At 40.2% G+C, this 24722-nt stretch overlaps 1 protein-coding gene across 1 annotated transcript in view; it reads right to left on the bottom strand.

The window, feature by feature from the left end:
- cep290 (centrosomal protein 290) overlaps positions 1 to 24722 on the bottom strand; it is a gene marked incomplete in the record, with an annotated part of 207938 nt that overhangs the window by 82664 nt on the left and 100552 nt on the right. Inside the window, 7 exon segments of the mRNA XM_048256361.1 lie at positions 92 to 158; positions 5470 to 5570; positions 5714 to 5876; positions 5983 to 6155; positions 6256 to 6379; positions 7142 to 7162; positions 12181 to 12303. Of these exon segments, the coding sequence (XP_048112318.1) occupies positions 92 to 158; positions 5470 to 5570; positions 5714 to 5876; positions 5983 to 6155; positions 6256 to 6379; positions 7142 to 7162; positions 12181 to 12303 (772 nt within the window).

The raw sequence follows: 24722 nt of genomic DNA, 5'->3' as shown, positions 1-24722 counted from the left end.
ACATTAGTTTGTTTCATTAGACAATAAATATCTAGAATAACTACAACAGGAACATGCTGACCTCAAATACAAGATTGAATAGGTGGTTTACCTTTTCCTTTCACCATGACTCTTAACTGTTTTTTGAGATCAAGTCTCTCCTCCTCGAGTCTCTCTATCTGTGACAGGGGACAGATAATCAAAAACCTAACTTTGTGAACACACCAAGAGTGACTACAGCTGCAAAATTTGTCATTTATCGACGTCATTAATTTTCTATGAGAGCCAGCATCTCTTAGCAGCGAGAAGCTGCAAAGCCGCCTGTGTCGCATTTTGGGCGTTCAGAGTGTTAAACAGAAGGCTGTTTTATGGTAATGAGCAATGACAGAGTTCAGCGGCAACAACTGGCAACCAATTAAAAATCAGGAGTACAAAGTACACAGAGAGCAAAACCTATATGAACTTCAGTTCCTACGAAAACATTTGTTCCATTTAGTGTTTGCAATAACAAGGATGAGAGGTCAAGTTAGTGTTTGTAGTACCTTACTTGTTTGTATGAATGATATAGAGAATCAATGAAATGAACATGGTGTCGAAATGTTTTTTTATAGGCTGAATAACGTTACATAATAAAGTTATGGATAGTAGCATGATATAGGGCCCTATTTTCGCAACACAAAACCTGGCGCAAAGCGTATTATTATCCCAACGCAAAGTTTATTCCTATTTTAGTCTCGGATTTTTCGCCATGCGCTTTACTTTTATTAAGCTTTGCGCCCAGGGGTGTGGCAGAAGGTGTGTTCCGGCGTACGATCCAAAATTGCTATCTTACACCCTCTAAAAATCATTATGCCACTGACCAAGAGAAAACTGGTAAGAAATCCTTGACGTGTTGTTGCATTATCAACAGTGATATGGACGGGTGCACACCCTGCTTCTCTCATCCATAGGAACGCGCACCAGCGCACATCCACGCAAAACGTTACAAATTACACGATTACAAAGGGGAAACATAATTAGAATAAAGCTTTTACAAAATCCATCTCACAATGAGTAGTTAATTACCATCATTTCCAAATTGGTAATGACGGATAAAAGTGATTAGGCGCATATGAAGCACAGCTGAAGACACACTGCCACGAGATGTAAACAGCAACTCCTCTGCAGGATAAATATTTAGGTTTTTTTATTCAGTCATTCAAACATTATTCGGGTAACTGTTGCTTTTTCCAGGCTATGTTTTCGATGGTAACCCATTGTCAGTCAATAGTGAAATAGTTCTATAGTTCTGAATAATAAATAGTTCTATTCATCATAGAGTTCCCAAAATCGCACATAAGGTGTGTTAGAGTGTCTATTTTTGTAATGAAAAAAAAAAAAAAAAAAAAAATCGCTTCATGTAGAAACTTCATTTAAACTGTGCTGCGTAAGTCTTACTTAGGACATGTGTGCTTTATATTTTTCAACTTTGTTGAAAACCTGGCATAGGATTCTAATTCCTTAATGGCTGTATTGTGATGTCACAATCGCCAATGTTAAGTCTATGGGGAAATTTTCAATAGTTTAATATTTAGTAGTTTAAAAAGTATAAAAGTTACAAAGTTGAAAAGTACAAAGCACACGTCCTTAGTAAGACCTACGCAACGCAGTTTGAATAAAGTTTCTACGTTAAATGGTTGAAGCTACATTAAACACGTTAGAAGAAAAATAATAATAGGAAGAACAAAATAGTGCACTTTCATGCACTGTAATAAGAAAAGTTTGGATAACAGTACAGTGCATTTTCATGCACTGTAATTAGAATCCTGGGCCGGGTGGCTAGGCCACCTGCACCACCTGTCAGTTTCTCAGGCTTTAAGAATACAATCTCATTCTCTTAAGACTACAGGTCCTTTTCCACTGCCCACAACTGTGTCAAAATAAAAGTCCTCACTACAATAATTCACTTTTAAATAATTTAACCATTTAAACTACTCAGCTATTTAAAGGTCCAGTATGTAGGAAATAATGGAAAATAAACTGTAACCATTCCAAAAATGATCACCATATGTTGTCAGAGAGTAAGGAAACACGATGAATTGAAGTAATGGCTTATTTGACAACATTACTCTAACCCGTAAAACCCATGAAAAATGAGTTACGGGGCGGAATTTTGGAATTTTCGTTTATGTTTTGAACGATTAATTCTAGAATAGCGTATTAATAATGGGCTAGCGCCTCCTCCTATTTGGGTTGCCAAATTAGCAAAGGCCAACTGTCAACAGCTGTCAGTTGTAGTCATGAACGCCTATGAGAGGCAGGTAAATTTCCAAAATTAAAACAAGAAACAAATTAAGTGGATATCGGAGGAGCTTCCTGAGATGGTGACGTCTTCGTCAAATGAAGAATATTAAGTCTGACGCAGAGCTGGCCATATTTCTCCACAACAGGTAGCCTAGGCTAAACTTCATCTGCATCGCTAACTTCAGCTAAATATGTTACGTTGGTTAGAGAGGTATTTTTTGTTTTCACTGTTTCCGTAATGTGTAGCTGGGTCATAGTTGGAGAAACGTTAAAGCAGCTGCAGGTCAACTAACGTTAGCTAAGTCTTCATTACATCTGGCAACCCAGAAGAGGCTCGCGTCTGGTAGTCTTGAGAATGTTCACCAGTGTTTTGATTTTGGCCTACGTAACGTTCGGTAACAATCCTACAAATCACACCTTTAACTGTTCAGCCATTCCAACTGTCACTTATAATCAACTATGCCTCCAGCCAATTGTATTAAACCACCACCTACCTAGCAACCAACGTAGCAACTATTGTAGCCATCATGGATACCCTAGCAACAGCCTAGGAACCATTTCAGGTACCCTAGAAAACAACCTATCAACCACTTCCAAAATGACAACCTAGCAACCAAAATGATTACCCTAGCAACCAGCATAACAACCACCATAACTACCCTAGCAACCACCTCAAGTACCCTAACAACAGCCTAGCAACCTAGCTAAGTAACATGGTTAGCATTGTTAACATTGTTAGCATAGTTAACATAACTGCTAGCACACATTAACTGAGTTAATTAAGTGACATGGTTAACATAGTTAGCATTGTTAACATAACTTCTAAAAACATTAGCTAAGTTAACTGAGTAACATGGTTAGCATTGTTAGCATAGTTAAGATTGTTAGTATAACTGCTAGCAAACATTAACTGAGTTAGCTAAGTAACATGGTTAACATACTTAACTAAGGATATACACTGCAGCTAGAAGGTAGGGAAGCACTAAAGGCGGAGGAGGGGGAGGAGGGCATTTTTGATTCAATTTAAGTGAGACATAGTTAGATTAATCTGACAATGTAAAGCACTACACATATTTTACATGAAAAAAATGGTCATGTATTGATTCCCAAGAGTCCAAGCTTTCAAATTATGTATAATATGTGTACCAGGGTTTCTGTTTTCCGTTAATTACCGGACATTGGCCGAAAAAAAAATGAAATGTCCGACAAAATTAAATCTCTCCGGTCAAATTGTCCGATTGAAATTGGCTAATAATCCCGTCCCCTAACGCAATCTGAATTTGAGAATAAGCCTTAATATGTAAGTCTATATTATACGTCCTCTGGCTATGTTTTTAAATTAACAGGTTCTACCGTTTGAAAAGTAAGCTATTAAACAATACGCATAGCCTATGCTGCATTTCAAATAGGAAGCGCACGCGGCTTAAAACGTCCATGTTAAACAACGAACAAATGAGTGAGGCGGTTCAAACATGGCCAGGACAGGCAGACTAGCCTTACAAGTTTTTTCAGAGGCCAGACGCGATAGATGATGATAAATTGGTAACGTCTGAAGCCTCAGATGTCCGGTCAACTCCACCACCACCAGATAAAAAGCAGAAGTGTCGGGCGTATCTGTCGGAATCAGTCACATTGGAAGTGGAGTTGCGGGGGGTGCGGCCGCTCCAAGACACTGTCATTCTCCGTGTACACTGGACATGCAAAGTGTTCTTTACCCAAAGCATACAGTAGGCCTATGCGTTCTCGGTCTATGATCTGCAGGGTTAGGGCCTCCTCGACAAGGCGATTACTGGTCCGCGGATAATTTCTGGCACAATTACACGGTATCATTGAACCGCTGGCCGAAGAAAAGAAACTAAACATTTCCCAGAATAGGAAACATTTCTTAATTTATTGTCATCAAATAAAGAGGCATAGCATTAGGGGTAGTGGTGTGATCGCCATTCTTGTGTGTGCGATCTGTGTAAGTTAAACAGTCACCACTGGAGATAACGTGGGTAGCAGCAACAAACAACGTAGCCTTTTTAAAACAATGAACGAAGCGGACTCTTGCTGTCCATGAAAATATACTGGATAGATCTTGTTAGGCTAATGAACATGTTGCATTCTATACAGCCTGATTATGTCATTCTTTAAGCTACATAGCCTTTTTTTTCCTCAATTTGACTAATTAAGAAGGAATAATAGGATATTTGACCGGCATATCATCAAAATGTCCGGAAAACGAAACCTCTGCCGGTCACTTTGACCGGCACCATTTTTTTCTAGCGGAAACTCTGATGTCTACGCTACATAACAATCTGATGTATAAAAATGATTTAGAATGTTGGGGGGTGGTGGAGGAGGGGTAACCATCCACAAGGGACACTGAAGATTATTAAATGACATCTGTGTTAACTGTTTTGCAAAAGGGTGTGACAAATGTGTGAACCCAATCAAAACGTTTGAACACATTTGCGAGAGATGACTTTTGCTTTGCAAGAAGCTGTTAATGAAGACCAAGTGAATCCCAGTTTCTTTAAGCAGGTCAAAGCAATCAGAAAAACTGTAAGTGGATCAACAGGCAGGTGCTCAGTGTTATTGTTGCTGTGGAACATTTGTGACGCCCCTTTGTCAATTGAATTACCAGCAGAGTCCAGCCAGAACTTTTGCAAGAGTACAACAATGTTGTTCCTGGTAGAAAATGGAAAGGCTTAAGTTGTTATCATCTTTTCATTTTCTATCATACAAATAGAGAGGAATAAAGAAATAGCAGCATATAGGGCGATCCAGATTTCTAAAGATCAGAATTGGCATTGGCCATAAAAAATAAAAAAACATATCAGTCTGGCATTCCTACCTTTTGGATATTTTCATTTTGGAGCATGCTACAGCCAAATTTCATAAAGCTACATCTCGTACAATGAGTTACTGGTCAGCTGCTTTAGCTTTTTTTAAAGACTTAATGAAATAGTTGGTTTGGTACCTATCTAAGCCATGTGTATGATGTAAAACTCTAGACTTTGTTTTATGTATTTTTATATATATTTATATATATATATATAGTTTTTTTTTTGTTTGTTTTTGATTACTTTTAAAGCTTTGGTGTTGCGTGTTTGCCTCGTTAAAACATGAAACATGAATCAATAAAAACATATAAAAAAACACATCAGTCGACCTCTACATTACACAGATAAAAAGCACAACAAATTATGAAACTAGCATTACCTCTCTCATCAATACTTGATTTTCTGCTTTATACTGCCTTTGTTTTAAAGCCTTAGACCTTCGGAATTCAGTCAAATCCACCTCTCCCTCCGGGTTTAGACCTTTTTTAAAAAAAATAAAAGGACATTGCAATAATTCTTTTTACACAATAATTCAATAATTCTTCAACACATTGGAATCTAAAACACAAATTACTGCTCCTTAAATCAAATCCAGAGTGATATGGCAAATACTTTGAACTGACCAAGTCTCTCTCTCAAGGCCTCATTCTGGTCCAATAGATCATTCATTCTCATCTCTAATTTGTTGATTTCCTTGGTCATTGCTTCCGTCTCATCATCTCTTATTCGTATCTGGTCTTTAAATTGTTTGATTTCAGCAATAGCAGCTTCTAAGCCATCTGTGCCCTTAAATTAAGCAAGTCAACAAATTAAAAACAAGACATTTTAGACAAGACACTTTGTTTTCATTTTATGACACTGGAGATTTACTTCATGAATTTCCATAACTTACAGACTCATAGACTCTTATGCGAGTAAGAGTGTCACTGAGCTCCTTGTCCTTGAGTCTGGCATCTTTCTCAGCTAATTCTGCTAGTTCCTCAGCCTCGAATGCCCTTCTCTCAGCCACAAGGAGCTTTGCCTGTAGTTCCTCTATCTTCCGCAGGTGCACAGTTGTTAGAGGACCTAGTGGTATTTTTGCATCTTGTGAATTTCAAAAATACACAAGTAAACCAAATATTGCATGATATGTAGGGATGTTTACAAGAGAATGTTTTATGTTTACCTTTCTCTTTCCTCAAGGGCTTCTTCATTTCTTCAATTAACTTTGTGTTTTTTTCCATTTCATTTGTGTATTGTTCCACTTGATCACTAAGCATCTTGATTTGATTGTCTCTTTCTTGAACCGCCTAATTACACCACATTATGATTGGTTTAGACTTGGCAAAAATGTGAATCAAAATAAATAAACCATGGACATATATTTACAGTTTTTTTTTTAGATATACATTATTCATACCCCTGAAAAATATTGATTTAATTGATTTAATGTTCATTTTATCTTTATCAATATGTTTGTTCTGACTAAAAATGACACTGCCACGTGCCAAAAGGTTGCAAGACAATGTGGTAGAAACATGGAATGAGCTTTTTCATCTTTTTAAACATTTTTATGAAAAATGTCCAAAATGATTCATACCCTTTTTAAATAATCAATAGAAACATGTAACAAAGTAAACGGTAACACTAAAACAAGGGGCTACATTAAGACTCTGGAGGAAAGATCAGGCAGTGTGCCGAGAGACCTACCCCAATAGATGGCATTGGATCATTAAACCACACAATGATCCAAAACATACATAAAGCCAAACAAGGCAAGAAATGGTTAACAGAGAACAATATCAACATTTTAAAGTGGCCTAGCCAGAGTCCAGACCTCAATCCGTCAAAAAAGTGAGCACAAGGCCAGAGTGAGCTAGCTATGTGGCCGTGTCCTTTTCAGTCAGAACAAACATATTGGTCAAGAGAAATTCAACATTAAATCAATATTTGCCAGAGGTATGAATGAATTATTAACTGTATATATAAACAGTATGCTATATCAACTGACAAATTAAGTGACATTTTATAAAACTTTTATCAAATATATGAACTAACTATCAAATACTCACAGCACACAGCTCATAAATAAGCTGAAGCAGCAAAGTATGGATGGAAATCAGACAGAAAAAAAAGAAAAGATCAGAGGGACAGGAACCATGAGAAATTTAGTTTAAATTACATACTCCACTTGGAGCATTGAGCATTAATTTTTTTTTTGTCTAAAGCTAGAAAGCAAACAGATAACAGATAACAGCCAACAAATTTGCCTTACAAACACTGCCAACAACAAAGCTGGTATTGCTCAGACAATGGATTTTGTTAAATGATATAGCAATATAATTTCAGCTAGATGGAGAATAGCCTGACAGCTGGAAATTACAATAACAGGTATGTTTAGACAAAGGTAAAAAAAGTATCTAAACATAGACAGAAATAAATAAATAAATATGCATGTACATACATAGCTACATAATCTACATAGTGGGTCCCGGTTAAGTTTGGACGGGTTCCTTCATGAATCACGCACCCCATTTTCTCAGCAGAAATGGCACAAACTGCAGTTGACACAAACAACCACAAGGTGTCACTTGGGAGTTCGGCCACTACTATTTTTGACGCGACTTGATTTAGCCTACTGCTTCCACGCAGCGGGGGCACGGGAACTTAAATTGATCACGGTAGTTTAAGCTTACACTTGACAAAACATTCTAATATGAAAATGTAATTGTAGATGCAATTGTTGTAAAATGTTGCAGCTCCTTTAAGAAAGCACCGTGCGCGCAGGGATGGAGAGAGAGAAAGCAAGAGGGGATATGCCTGTTAGAACTTAGATGCGTGTGGAAAAAGTACGTGCTGTTGAGACTGGAGCGAGTCATATTCAAAATAATGCAAAAAATAAATCCGCAGATACATTTTCGTATAAAAAAATGGTCATTCTTCAATCTCCTTCACTGACGCCTATGGAAAAGGCTCAACGTCCCAAAACAACGATCAATGATCATCAAATTTCTCTCTCATATTGCTCCTCATAACCATCTATAAAAAAGTGTTTTTCTTTTCTTTTTGAGCACGTCCGAATCCCAGGACATAACGCACTGGACCTTATAATAGGCTCGAGATATAATTCCAAAGGGGGCAGATAGGGGCCTACTGCACTTAAAAAGATGAAGCTTCCCGAACTTTGAAATTGCGATCAGTGACTGGCATCGGGTGAACGAAGCTTTTCGAAGTTAAACAGGCTATTAAAAACTATTTACGCACCTCCATGTAACAGGAGAGACTGGCTCTCCCTTCTATGAAAAAGACGTTAGGCTACCTGCAAACTGACCTGATTTCATTGATGAGTTTGCGGCAAAGCAAGAAAATGTTTTTTTCCTGAGTCAGGATATGGCGAGTCAGTGTAATTTGTTTGTCCAATGTTAGCCTATAGATACAGACCAGTACATCTTATCAATAAGTTTGAATGTCGTGTGTGTTTCTGCTCATTGACAAATACCGTTCAGCACAATGATTCATGCCCAATTAATTCCCCCTGTTAAAGTGTTCGCCTTTGTTACACTATTTGGTTTCGTGATGTAGCCTATGATAAACACCATATGGCCAAATATGTGACTTAGCTAATGTTATAGGCTATACAATTTCCCCTCTTAAAGACAAGCTGGTGTAGTTTATTAGACTAGGCTACTAAAATGCACCGACGGTAGCCTTGGCTATGTGTAAAGTAAGCTATCGCATGATTTAATGCACGTAAGTTCATGCATCTGTCAAGTTCGCACAGGGCCTCGCACCATCTGTCAAGTTCGCACAGGGCCTCGCACCCCCTTGTGACGGCCCTGCAGCTCCTCCTAAGACAGCGAGGAAAAAGTTAAAATATGCGATAAACCTGGGAAAAGTTGACAGGTTTGTTTCGGTCCCGGTGATTATTTGTGAAATTGTGCAAACGACAGCCTTTTCAAGGCATTTCAAGGAAGGAGTCATAGCATGCAAGCTCCCAAATTGACCCAGTAGCCTAAGGCATCAATAAATTGTTGGGACTGGGGAGGGTCATGCGTTTTTTCTCATTCACTTTGGAGGGTCATAGAAAAATGTCTTGCTGGCGAGGGAGGGTCACGTCCCTAATTGATTAATAGCCTGTAGGCCTACACCAGCAATTGTTGAACATTGACCTGTACAGGACATTGACAGTAGCCCAGCCTAACAAGCAAATGTTGCAAAAGACATGAAAAGACGCAATTAATCAGAAATAAATAATGTAGCCTAATCTGCATCGCTTTATTTAACAAACTGCAAGCAACAAGAGGATTGAGTTCGCTGTGAGTCCTAACCCACGAGCAGAGCCTATCTGTTAAGGCAGTCGATAGGCTATATGGTAACGAGCTGTGTGTGCCTGGAAAGACGATAGATGACGGCTCGGTTCATCCCATACCCTCCCCCCACTTCCTGTAGCCTACTATTATGAAGGCAACTAACTCGTTGCCGTTTTGGGACATTAAGCTTTTTCACGTGAAGCCCCCCTCCCCCATCCCTTTTCTTTCACAAGCAGTGGGGGAGCGCGGGGCACAAAGTAACACTTTTTGGCTTTGGCTAAATATTTCTAAAATCATTTGAGTTTCACTAGTCACATGTTTTAACAAGCAACACTTGTTATTGAACTAATAACAGACGTGTGTCGAAATTTGACTTTATTTTTCATACGGAGAAATAACATATGCAGAGTTTAACCAAGGTCAATCTTGGCAAAAAAAGCCCTCAAACCTGAAAACACATGAGGCAAAAGTGCAAAACATCACAAAACTAACTAAACTAACACGCACATATTTTTGTATTGCAATCATTGCAGCCTACAGTTGTAACAGCGCGTTACAACTAACCCCGCTGGGTCACGTTTCTTTTAAGATAAGATAGCTCCTATGTGTTGACTACATGTTTCAAAGCGGTGTTCATTTTTAGCCTACAAGACAATTATTAGTCAGTGAGCTGCACCCACAACTCAGTAATCGAAAGACAAGTAGCCTACCACCTATTTAGGCCTACTTTGATGCCTTCAAAAGATGTTTTGCCGTAGATCTACGTGAAAACACGTCCATACGGACTGAAAATTTGTGGAACACCGTCTCATAGTAATGTGGTTAACTGACCAATATGTCCCGATCAACCATCTGCAACTAGGAAAAAAGTCCATGTTACATTTAACCCCGCGTTACTTTGTGCCCCGCGCTCCTCTGCAGCTTTCTGAAGCTGTAGGCCTAACAACACATACCACCTTGACATGAAAAAGCTTAACGTAGCTTGTTTTACTCCCTGTATGCGCTCATTATAAAGAACGTTTAACGTCACAAAAAACGCTATCAATTAATCACCAAACGTCTTATAAACAAGTCTTGCCAGGAGCAACACCTTGCAAAAAATGATAACAATAGGCCTAGGCCTTTATATGGCTCTGCTCCTGCCTCAGAACTGCCTGAAAGTTGCAGACCTGTTCTGGAAATACGTGCATTAACCCACCCGACCGTCAGACAACGCTATCTGCTTTGAGTAGGCCTATTGGGTAGGACTGTAGCCTACACTGGTTGCTGTGGCACAGTCTTGAGTTTTGAGTCTTCAACGAATTCGTTTTCCTTTGTCATATGAATGCTGTCATTTTGTTAACATTACTGTTAAGGAGATGCTGTAGGCAAAGGCTATATTTAAACCTCTTTAATGTAGTAAAAAAATCTATTCACGAGGTTTCTGGGCAGCATATTTATGTTCTGTTAGCAAGCGAACTTCTCATGACTGCCGACAAAGTAGCCTACTGCCAGCTGACGAAGCTCTCATTTTAAAACATTACTGAGAGACAGGCAGGCACTGTGCAATCAAGAAATCTTGCCACTGAATCCAAAACTATGTTTAACATTATGTACAAAGCTTATAGGCTACAGTGGACTAGCATGTTGCAGGGGCTGCTAAAAACACAGAGAAACAGACTGAAAACTCGGCCAATCACAGCCCTTGCTGGTCCGGTTCGACCGCAGAACGCCACAGCGGACTATGCTACCCCCAAGCGGCAGTTGCACTTACATTTCACCCAGCTGCGTGAATCACCTTGATGGTGAATGAAGTGTCAATTCTTAACTGGGACCCACTGTAGTGCCAAGTTCTGGCAACAGGGTCCAAGCAGTGAAGCAGCCACAAACGGAGCATTGAGAACTTTGTAAGTGTGACAGTTTACAGCTTACAGCACACGTTGCACGGCATTCAACCAGTCCAACGTTGTGCAACATGAGCTGAACGGTCACATGACTTTTTCAAGATGGCGCCCGCCTGTATTGCCTGTATACGTGAACTGTACTGCCTTTCTAAACTATATATTTTTTAATAAACTGTATGTATACTTACAAAGTTCTCAATGCTTTGGTTTACATGTAGGGACTGTCATTACGTTACCGTCGAAGTGTGGTGCTATTTGAGCCTTGTTAGTGGTGTAGAAATAACATTTTTTTTTTACTTTACTCTGTGCCCCTAAGACAGGAGTGTCAAACACACAATGGGCCGGATCTGAATGAGACCTTATGGGGGGCCTTGTGAATGTGAATGTTTTTTTTTTTTTTTTCTAATTTTCACTTCCTACAAAAAACATCTGTGGGGCTGTATGAAACCTGCTGGTGGGCTTGATCTGGCCCCCGGGCCTTATGTTTGACACCTGTGCCCTAGGACTAGCATTATAAGCTAATTAGCGGTTTGCAATAAAACTGGTCACATTCGATTAGCATGAAAAAATATCCCAGGGAACAGTCGAACTCGGTACACGTGTTATTAACTATAATTTTGCGCTGGAATTGTCCTTTAATGATCAGTTTTGACGACTCAGTTTTATCAATAAAGATGCCATTTTCACAGGAAAATAACATTTTTAAAAAATACCATACAGAGCTTGAGATATGAACTAAAACATAAATGTGCACATTTAAGCGCCCCTTGGAGTCGTGGTGAGGTAATTATAATTTTGTGAGATTGCTGCATGGGTAGGAATCTACCTACCAAGTTTGGTGCCTGTGCAGCTTCGCTGCTTGAACCCCTAATAATGTTGCTGATAAGATGGAAGAAATAAGTATTGCAGATGCCAGACCTGCTGGAGAGCTAATATGTTGTTCTTATCAGAATCCATGTGTAATGCTTTAAGCTTCTCTCTCAGGTCACGATTCATCTGTTGGTATTCCAGGACCTCGTCATCCTTCTCAGATAACAATCTCTGTGGATAAACAGAAAACACATGCATAAGAAAAACTGGAATAACTTCTAATGTAACACTGCGGTAACACTTTACTTGACACCGTCGACATAAGATTGACATGACACTCAATATTTGAACCTGAAGCATAGACGGTGGCGCAGTAATATCAACGTGCAATGAGTCTTCCAACAGAAATCAATGGGATTTTACAAAATGCCAAATAAAACACGCTGTTGGCAGCCACCCTGAGCAGGCAAAGGCGATTCAAAACGAGTCAGAAAAGTCGAGACAGGACCAATCGTCAAATATGTTTGGGATGTCTTTGTAATGACAACTTGACATTAACCAGGATGACATTACCAGAGGTTGTCTTTGTCAAGACAACTCATCATGACATTAAATTTGTTTGGAGTGTCCTTCTAGCACTTGGTTAAATAGATGCACTTGGTCATTGGTCCCCAATCATTTTCTCTTGAGGGCCAGCTCACTATGCCTGGCTCTAAGAGAGGGCCAGAGAGTATATCAACCATAAATAGCGGAGTATATCAACCATAAATAGCTTAGTGCTATGAACAACAGCAGTCTACCTTAGTTGAATATTCCATTACATTTAATCATAGGCTACTGCAATTTAATACCATTGTTAGCTGTGTTTATGTTGCCATCATGACATATCAGTGTAAAATGTAGCTCACATGAAATAATACTAATAAAAAGACATTTGCATACATAGCTCAAGTTGTGAACAAGCAATATCCTACAAATAATTTAAAGTTATCAAACTATGAGAGTTTTATGAAGTGCTGGCAAAAACATCTGAAATGACCACCATTCTAACTTTCACTCACCTGAAGAAAACTTTGTGAACTCTATGAACATTTGAACGAGTGAATAAAAAATAGAAATAAATATGGCCGCAAGCGGCAATGGCGGGCCCGAGCACCTGCGGGCCGCAACCCGTGACATTTCAGAATCCAACAAAGCACCGACGTGGTGCATTTGTAAAATGTACATATTTGATGTGTGTGCTATTTGTTTTTGTATGTTATTTTCTGGCACATTTACTTGATTGGCCAGGTAGGGGCGCAATGCAAGGCAGGCCCATTGTGTGTCATCATAATCATAATATAAATTAACCTGAGAATTTCAGAGTATTCATTTGAAGCAAAGAACATTTCTGATACACTTTTTGGCCAGATGGTGGTGCTATATTAGGCATTTGAATTACACATGTGAATATCATCACAATAATTATATCCAATATTTTGCAAAGTTTCAGATTAACCAATATAGGCACTACCAATTTCTGGCACATTTTCCTGCTTGGCCAGGTGGTGGCGCTATGCCAGGCAGGCCCATAGGGTCTCTGGATATCATCATAATTATAATATCTATTAACCTGAGAAGTTTCAGACCATTCATTCAAAGCATAGAGCATTTCTGGCATATTTCCTGTTTGGCCAGATGGTGGCGCTATGCTAGGCATGTGAATTATATGTGTGAATATCATCACAATAATGATATCCAATATTTTATAAAGTTTCAGATTAATCAGTTAAGGCATTGTCCATTTCTGGCACATTTCCTGCTTGGCCCTATGGGCCTGCCTATCATAGCGCCACCACCTGGCCAAGCAGGAAATGTGCCAGAAATGGAAAATGCCCTAAGCGATTGATCTGAAATTTTACAAACATTTGGGATATCATTATTGTGATGATATTCACATGTGTAATTTCCATGCCTACTGTAACATAGCGCCACCATCTGGCCAACCAAAAAGTGTATCAGAAATGTTCTTTGCTTAAAATGAATGGTCTGCAATTTCTCAGGTTAACATATATTATGATTATGATGACACCCAATGGGCCTGCCTTGCATTGCGCCCCCACATGGCCAAGCAAGTAAATGTGGCAGAAAATAAAATACAAAAACACATAGCACACGCATCAAATATGTACATTTAACAAACGTACCACGTCGGTGCTTTGTTTGATTCCGACATGTCACGGGTTGCGGCCCACAGGTGCTCGGGCCCGCCATTGCCGCTTGCGGCTATGTTTTTATTATTGTTATTCCACTTTTTTGCTCTCCTGTTTTTGAGGTAGTTAACATGGTCGAAAACTCTTGAAATTTGGCACACACGTCAGGTGTCACGCATCGCAGTTAGGTACAAGAGCTTGACCCCCGGCGTGGCCCAGGGACTCGCTAGCGCCCCCTTAGGTGACTGATCCCGTGGTTGGCAAATATTTTGAGGTGGTTAACATAATCGAAAAGTCTTGAAATTTAGCACAGACATCAGGTGTCACACAAAGCAGCTAGGTAAAAAAGCTTGGCCCCGGGTATGGCCCAGAGACTCGCTAGCGCCCCCTTACGCCCCCTTAGATGACTGATCCCGTGGTGGGCATATACTTTCAGCTACACACACCAAATTTGGGAGGTGTCTGTATCTCCCCAAGATGAACGACTTTCGTATGTACAATGCATTAGCCACGCCCAACAGGAAGTGAGGTATTTGTGATTTTGTGCAGACTAATATGTGATGAAATATGTGATGAATCATGATGCCAAAAGAGGTTCTTCCCATGGGTGAAAACGCATGACATTTGGCACACACATCAAGTGATACAGTGAATAGACAGGGATAAAAGCTTGGCACCGGGCGTTTCCCAGGAACTCCATAGCGCCCCCTTAATGTCACTGTGACTTGTGGTTAGCATATAGTTTTAGATACACACACCAAATTTGGTGGATGTATGTAACTCCCAAAAACAAACAACTTTTGTATTAACATGCCATTAGCCAAGCCCACAGGAAGTGAGGTAATTGAGATTTTGTGCGTTGTGGACATGATCAATTTTAACGTACTCCTCCTAGACGGTTGATCCGATTCATGTCAAAGTTGGTATACATGACGCCGAGATGTTCCTGATTATAAATTGTGAAGCCTTTTTTTGATATGTTGTAATTTGACGAAATGGCGAAATTATGCATTTTAATACCCTTCACACAAACAGTAAATGTGTCATAATTCATCGTGCATGGCTTGAAATGTTTTAAATTTCACAGGTCATTGAATGCCATGTTAATGATAATATTCACATGCCCATAATGCATGTTTGGCATAGCGCCACCAACTGGCAACAGAAAGAATGACAATTATGCTGATTTCACATGATTAAAATTGATCATGTCCACAACGCACAAAATCTCAATTACCTCACTTCCTGTGGGTGTGGCTAATGGCATGTTAATACAAAAGTTGTTTGCTTTTGGGAGATACATACACCCACCAAATTTGGTGTGTGTATCTAAAATTATATGCCAACCACAAGTCACAGTGACATAAGGGGGCGCTATGGAGTTCCTGGGCAACGCCCGGTGCCAAGGCTTTTCCCCTGTGTATTCACGGTACCTCTTGACGTGTGTGCCAAATTTCATGCGTTTTCACCGATGGGAAGAACTAGCCTAGAAATCTAGACGCACCCTAGCGGCGGCAAATTAATTTGCTCAGCCTGTACGTCTAGTATCGAACCATAGGAATTTCTATTGGCTTAACACCGTGGATGTTCTCCAATCACAGCTCTATTTCGTTAGAGAGTCTTAAAGCGGGCTTAACAGGACAACGACATCCCGCGACGGTGAACAACAAGGAAGGTGGCTATGGCGAACTAAGAGCGGTTGTTTGAATCGGCGCTAAGGCCAACTTTGGAGGAGTTGGACTTGTGCTTTTTCTTTGAAAGTAGAGCAACACAATGCACTTAAGTCATTCCTTTCAAGAAGGATGTATTTGCCGCTTTGCCGACCCGGATACGGATATGGTCGTAGCGCTGGCCTATTGCATGTCTAGGCAGTTTGAAAGACAATTCTCTGCCCGCCCCTTGGATTAAGCAGGTGAATGATTTGATTCCAGACTATACATTTCAATTATATAGGATGGCCCGCCAGGCTAGGGAAGAACCTCTTTTGGCATCACAATTCATCACATTTTAGTCCGCACAAAATCCCAAATACCTCACTTCCTGTTGGGTGTGGCTAATACATTGTACATACGAAAGTTGTTCATCTTGGGGAGATACACACACCTACCAAATTTAATGCTAGCTGAAAGTATGTGCCAACCACTGCCTCAATCACCTAAGGGGGCGCTACAGAGTCCCTGGGCCACGCCCGGGGCCAAGCTCTTGTACCTAACTGCTTTGTGTGACACCTGATATGTGTGCCAAATTTCAAGACTTTTCACCCATCTTAACCACCTCAAAAAAGGAAAACGCTCTGAGACAAAGTTAATATAATAATAATAATAATAATAATAATAATATTAATAATCCTTACAAAAACAATAGGGCTTTGCGCCCTTTGGTGCTCGGGCCCTAATAATAATCCTTACAAAAACAATAGGGCCTTGCGCCCTTCGGTGATCGGGCCCTAATAATAATAATCCTTACAAAAACAATAGGGCCTTGCGCCCTTCGGTGCTCGGGCCCTAAATATAGCCGCAAGCGGCAATGGCGGGCCCGAGCACCTGCGGGCCGCAACCCGTGACATGTTGGAATCCAACAAAGCACCGACGTGGTGCATTTGTGAAATGTATATATTTGATACGTGTGCTATTTGTTTTTGTATTTTGCTTTCTGCCACATGTACTTGCTTGGCCAGGTGGGGGCGCAATGCAAGGCAGGCCCATTGGGTGTCATCATAATCATAATATATATTAACCTGAAACATTTCAGGCCATTCATTTTAAGCAAAGAACATTTCTGATACACTTTTTGGTTGGCCAGATGGTGGCGCTATGTTAGGCATGGAAATTACACATGTGAATATCATCACAATAATGATATCCAAATTTTTGTAAACTTTCAGATCAATCACTTAAGGCATTGTCCATTTCTGGCACATTTCCTGCTTGACCAGGTGGTGGCGCTATGCTAGGCAGGCCCATTGGGTGTCTGGATATCATCATAATCATAATATCTATTAACCTGAGAAGTTTCAGACCATTTATTCAAAGCATAGAGCATCTCTGGCACATTTCCTGCTTGGCCAGATGGTGGCGCTATGCTAGGCCTGTGAATTATGCATGTGAATATCATCACAATAATGATATCCGATATTGTATAAAATTTCAGATCAATCACTTAAGGCATTGTCCATATCTGGCACATTTCCTGCTTGGCCAGGTGGTGGCGCTATGCCAGGCAGGCCCATTGGGTGTCTGGATATCATCATAATCATGATATCTATTAACCGGAGAAGTTTCAGACCATTCATTCAATGCACTGTGATTTATGACACATTTCCTCTTTATGTGGTGAGATATTAAAATCATATCAAATATATAACATATCAAAAAAATCCCTTCACAATTTAACATCAGCTTACATCTTGGCATAATGTTTGCCAAATTTCACATGAATCTGACAAACCGTCTAGGAGGAGTATGTTCAAATTGATCATGTGAAATCAGCATAATTGCCATTCTTTCTGTTGCCAGTTGGTGGCGCTATGCCAAACATGCATTATGGGCATGTGAATATTAACATGGTCTTCAATGACCTGTGACATTTAAAACATTTCAAGCCATGCACGATGAATTATGACACATTTACTGTTTGTGTCGAAGGGTATTAAAATTCATAATTTAAGCCATTTCACAAATTACAACATATCAAAAAAAAAGGCTTCACAATTTAGAATCAGGAACATCTCGGCCATGTACTTTGACATGAATCGATCAACCGCCTAGGAGGAGTAATGCGTTAAAATGGATCATGTCCACAACGCAAATTCTCAATTACCTCACTTCCTGTGGGCGGCTAATGGCATGTTAATACAAAAGTTGTTTGTTTTGAGTTACATACACCCACCAAATTTGGTGTGTGTATCTAAAACTATATGCCAACCACAAGTCACAGTGACATAAGGGGGCGCTATGGAGTTCCTGGGCAACGCCCGGTGCCAAGCTTTTATCCTTGTCTATTCACTGTATAACTTGATGTGTGCGCCAACTTTCATGCGTTTTCACCCATGGGAAGCACCTCTTTTGGCATCATGATTCATCACATATTAGTCTGCACAAAATCACAAATACCTCACTTCCTGTTGGGCGTGGCTAATGCATTGTACATAATGAAAGTCGCTCATCTTGGGAGATACAGACACCTACCAAATTTGGTGTGTGTAGCTGAAAGTATATGCCCACCACGGGATCAGTCATCTAAGGGGGCATAAGGGGGCGCTAGCGAGTCCCTGGGCCACGCCCGGGGTCAAGCTCTTGTACCTAACTGCGATGCGAGACACCTGACGTGTGTGCCAAATTTCAAGAGTTTTCGACCATGTTAACCACCTCAAAAACAGGAAAGCAAAAAAGTAGAATAACAATAATAATACTCGATAATAATAATAATAATAATAAATATAGCCGCAAGCGGCAATGGCGGGCCCGAGCACCTCCGGTCCGCAACCCGTGACGTTTCGGAATCCCACAAAGCACTGACGAGGTGCGTTTGTGTAATGTACATATTTGATGCGTCTGCTATTTTTTGTTGCATGTTATTTTCTGGCACATTTTCTTGCTTGGCCAGATGGGGGCACTATGCCAGGCAGGCCCATTGGGTGTCTGGATGTCATCATAATATTTATTAACCTGAGAAGTTTCAGACCATTTATTCAAAGCATAGAACATTTCTGACACACTTCTTGCTTGTCCAGATGGTGGCGCAATGCTCGGCATGGGAATTACACATGTGAATATCATCAGAATATTGATATCCAATATTTTATAAAGTTTGAGATCAAACAGTTAAAGCATTGCCCATTTCTGGCACATTTCTCACTTGGCCAGTTGGTGGCGCTATGCCAGGCAGGCACATTAGGTGTCTGGATATAATCATAACCATAATATCTATTAACCTGTTAAGTTTCAGACCATTCATTGAAAGTATAGAACATTTCTGGCACATTTCATGCTTTGTCAGATGGTGGCGCTATGCTAAGCATCTAAATTACACATGTGAATATCATCACAATAATGATATCCAATATTTTATAAAGTTTCAGATCAATCACTTAAGGCATTTTCCATTTCTGGCACATGTCCTGCTTGGCCAGGTGGTGACACTATGCCAGGCAGGCCCATTGGGTGTCTGGATATCATCATAATCATAATATCTATTAACCTGTTTCAGTTCTATTTACAAGTTTCAGACCATTCATTCAAAGCATAGAACATTTCTGGCACATTTCATGTTTGGCCAGATGGTGGCGCTATGCTAGCCATCTAAATGACATATGTGCACATCATCACAATAATGATATCCAATATTGTATACCTACTAGGTTTCAAATAAATCAGTTAAGGCATTGCCCATTCTGACACATTTCCTGTTTGGCCAGGTGGTGGCGCTATGCCAGGCAGGCCAATAGGGTTTCTGATTATTCTCATAATCATAATATCTATGAACCTGAGAAGTTTCAGACTGTTCATTCAATGCACTTTGACTTTATGACACATTTCCTGTTTATGTGCAAGATATTATAATCATAACATATTACAACATATCAAAAATCCCTTCACAATTTAACATCAGCGTCATCTTGCCATCATATTTGCCAAATTTCACATGAATCTGACAAACCGTCTAGGAGGAGGATGTTAAAATTGATCATGTGAAATCAGTGTAATTGCCATTCTTTCTGTTGCCAGGTGGCGGCGCTATGCCAAACATGCATTATGGGCATGTGAATATTATCATTAACATGGTCTTCAATGACCTGTGAAATTTAAAACATTTCAAGCCATGCACGATGAATCATGACACATTTACTGTTTGTGTCGAAGGGTATTAAAATTCATAATTTCGCCATTTCGTCAAATTACAACATATCAAAAAAAGGCTTCACAATTTATAATCAGGAACATCTCGGTGTCATGTACAGTGGGCAGTGCTTCGACTTGGCCAGCTTCACTCGCGGTCCGCGCGTGGGATCACGCGGTATCACGCGACTTTAATTTGTATTTTTCCAGTGAGACGCTGCAACAACCCAAACAACCGTAGATGGCTCAAGTGAGCAGGGTGTCTCAGAAAAGAAATGGAGCCTGGAAAACCCTACACAGACTTCACTACAGACTTTAGCAGACTGGTTTAGAAATAATGTAATAGCCAGAAATATGCCTGGCCTGCCCTATTAAAGAAATATTTGGTTAACTGCGAGAATCCCGCTTGCAGCCCGTTTAAACATTCTGGTTTTCTCCGAAAAGTGCAACGATGATAGACAGTCATCATTTGGACAAAACATGGAGCATATTAACCTTCGTTGCTCAGCCAAATGCCTTCCTGTTAAGCCCCTGGTATCAATGGAGTTACGAGCTTATAAACGATTTTTGATGGTCACAAGTTTACTTCATTAGCGGTTTATTTTTTGGATTATTAAAGAGTGTTTTTCATTTAAAGGTTTGACTTCTGCTTATTCAGTAGAGCATTTAGTGTTTCTCCCAATCACAAACGCTCACATTGCATGTTTGTTTGTAATGGATGCAACCGCCAGATAGGCTATCGCTTGACAATGAGTTGTTAACAGAACCAAGACCAGAACAGAATATAGCCCAGCAGCAATCTAGGGACTGATCGTTATTTATTGAAGGGGCCACCGGAGGAATTTTGAGTGCTTCAGTTGGAAGTTGCATGACCCTCTCTTGCCTGCTAGAAATTGTTCAATGACCCTCCGACAGAATTGTTAAAAAGACATGACCCTCCCCTGCCAATTGTCTTCGCCAGCGCCACAGCCACACACTTTGTGATAACGTTCTAAATCAATCTTTCCCCGTGAGCTTGCATGCTACCAGTCCTTCCTTTTCAAATGTGTTTGCGTCTGTTTGCACAATTTCACAAATAATCATATGTGATTAACAGTATGACAAATAATCCCTGTGCACGGGACCAAAACAATGCATGCCAACTTTTTCCGTGTTTATCACGTGATTTTAACTTTCCCCGCTGTCTTGCCGCTTTAATGTTTTCCCGAGAATATCCCATATTTTAATACTCTCATAACAGCCCTGCCATCGGGCCTGTCTCTGTGTTGCCCTGTTGCTACCCCTTGCCCTTCCAACGAAAACAGATGTCTTCAAATTATCGTTTTCCTTGCTTAAAGGCTTAACTTAGAGTGATGTTAACCTATTTAAGTTTAACGGCTGATTGTCGTGATAGCACGATTCATTGGCTTGCATGTTCGGCCTTATGTTCACGCAGGCACCTGAGGCTACTCAGCTGCAAGAGAAATAATTTCCCCTGTTTGTATGTTCACTGCAAGTTGGCCTACCATAACTTACCAACTCTGCACTGTAGACTGGCTATTTATATTTTTTTGTGAAATAAGCAAATGTATTTGTTCAACTTTATGAAGCAGAATTACGATAGGGTACTTGGAACATAATACATTTGACAAAGGACAGATGAATGTTGCTAGTGACAAAATATTAACTTTCAGTGTTTTACGATGTCTTTGTCATGGGGAAGTGTTTTTCCCCATGCATTTATTCTAGGTTACTGTCAGTGACTGCCGGGAGAGAAGCGGGTTCTGTGTTTCGCTCATGTCAGTGACTGACGCGAGAAGCGGGTCTGTGTTGTGTTGCGCTATGCTAATTTATTTTCATTGGGCATACCGTGCCGTGCCGCCCACAGCTCTTCAGTTCTGACAAAGCCAAAATTACTCCTTTTTGAAACAATGACTGCAGGAAGCGCTTTTGTATGGTTATATTGCTTGACGGGGTGTCCCCAAGCAGCTTTCAGCCATAAGGCTACTTTGAGAACATTTCAATTCACACGACACTAATATTCAAAATGTTGAAAACTATTTCGCATATAAAGCAGTTTAATTAAATGGAATGTTAGTTGTAAACAAACGAGCTACTTGGTGAGGCTTGGCCTCACAGATGCGCCAGGCCTTAGATGGCAGGAAAAATCTTCACGATAGGCCTATTAACTAACCACCCGATTCACGTTGGCTGGGGAAGGGGGCCATCAGACAATTGTGCCCAGTTAATCCAGCCCTTCCCCAAAAAATCACACCTTCCCACCTCTGAGAGCTTAAAAGAAGTCAAGAGGACTCCTTACTCACAGACCTATTCACAAACCCGCGGTTTTGAAATCCTATGCAGCTACAGGAGCTTCCCAATCATGAGGAAGCAATTTTGCATTGTAGGCATAACTAACATGCAATAACGCCAACAACAACAACCAAAAACTAGGCTAATCATTGTCAACATGTAAATTAAATGTAACATTATTGTGAATTAAATGTTCTTTTGCAAACGTAGGCATAGTAACAGAATAATTTAATAATGTTACAAAGATACTACATCAATCCGTTATGTTTCATTGGGCTACTAGGCTATTTGTTTTGCCTTGATACATTTAGGCTAGGCCTTTTATTCAGGGGGCATTTTCACAAAGAATTTTAAGGCTAAAAGTAGCTCCTAACTGGCTTAATTTAGGAGCAACTCCTAAAAATAATGGGCGGTCACTCCTAACTTTAGGACTCTAATTTTTTTTCACAAAAAAGTAATTCACGAAGCATTTTAGACCTAAAAGTAGCACCCAAGTCTGGGACAGCTTAAGTCGAGAGGACTCCTAACTTACTAAGACCTATTCATAAACAGCTTTTTTGTGGCATTTTACGTTGCGATGTTCTGAAATAGCCTATGCAACAGGGGCTTCCAATCGTGAGGGAACAATTTTGCATTCATAAAAGGGATGCAATAACGCCACCAACAACAACCAAAACTACTCATTGTTAACATGTAAATTAAATGTAATGTTTCATTGTGAATCAAATTAAAATGTTCTCCTCTTTGCAAACGTAGCCTAGGCATATGGTGACAGATTCATTTAATAATGTTGCAAAGGTAGGCTACTGCATCAATCCATAGGCCTATGTTTCATTAGGGCTACTAAGCTATTTGTTTTGCCTTTACTCTTTATTCATTTAGGCTAGGCCTTTTATTCAGTTATTAATCATCTTCCGCCCTTCGCGACTACTTGTGTAGCGACGCATTCTCCTCGACCTGTCACCTGTCAGTCATCATCGGAAGAGAGGTGTTTGGAATTCCCGCTGCATAAATCGCCAGCCAATAGAGGTGGTCACTTCAGTCAAGCTCGCATGAGTAATGACGCCATCCATAGCCACAAGACTCACTCCTAGTTTAGGAGTTGTCTGAAAGGCTTTGTGAATAACTTTAAGAGAAAACTCCAATCTAAAATCTTTATGCGATTTAGGAGTAGCATACCCTAGTAGTAAGATAAAAGCCTTTTGTGAATAGCCTACGCCCCAGTTATTCATCATCTTCCGGCCCTTGTGTAGTGCACGATTCTGAGACCGGTCACTCATCATCGTAAGAGAGGTGTTTGGAATCATGCCCGCATAAATCATCAGCCAATCCGCCAATCAAGGTGGTCACGCTTGCCCATTTACCCAAATTAATGGTTGAATATTACTGATGATCATTGTTATTTAAGAACATGCAGTGTGCGTAGGGTACCAAAAACATATTGCTTGTAAAAAAGCATCATAACGCACATTCTGGCGGGTCTGTTATTTACTGTAGGCTGCGCAAACCACATGCCTTTATTTTGGACAAGCCTGCAGTCATTCATTCATTCAACCTTTATTTATTCTCGGAGGGTCATTGAGGGAAACCCTCATTTTCAATGAAGCCGAAATTACAGAAGAGAAGCAAAGCGCTCCACAAACAAGACAACATTCGAGGCCTTCTGTTGAAGAATTTTATATAAAGCCTGCGCTGACAGTAATCCTCCTGCCCCTGATAGGCCTACCACAGCTGTGGATAGTGTGGAATGTTCAAGTAATAACACAATCCAATGTGTGTCTCAATTGTCCCCGCTGACCACCTCACACATTTCTAGATTTTGCAACTTAACTTACATGACACAATGCCATAAAATATGCCAGTTTTAGGACACAGAATAATGTTTGTAATGATACCAGGTAGGCCAGGTATTGTCGAAGGTGCATGGTGAAGTGAAATTTTACTTTGAAAAACATTTGCCGATATCATCGCCGATCATCAGAATATTGCAACAGTGTTTCTGACTGTAGGTAACTTGTTAAGCCAGTGGTTCTCAAACTTTTATTTCATTCCCCACTTTGATCAAGGGGCATGACTGATGATAGTGGAGATAACGCGTTATCCCGGAGGCTTTTGCAAGTCAGCATCTTCGACGGTAGTCTATTCAAAATATAAGTTTTCGATGTCCCAAACGGAGAGCCATACTTTATTGTTTTTAACGATCTCTATGCTACTCACAAAAATGTAGGCATGGGGACATGATGAAGTAGGTTATCCAACTGTCGTGGTGTTAAATTATTGTGATTACGAGCCAGTGGTTTTCAAACATTATCGTGACTCGACATCTAAC

Source organism: Alosa alosa, chromosome 11 (genome assembly GCF_017589495.1).
Source record: "Alosa alosa isolate M-15738 ecotype Scorff River chromosome 11, AALO_Geno_1.1, whole genome shotgun sequence".
NCBI classification, from domain to species: Eukaryota; Metazoa; Chordata; class Actinopteri; order Clupeiformes; family Clupeidae; genus Alosa; species Alosa alosa.
This window is presented reverse-complemented; position numbering and strand designations above follow the sequence as displayed.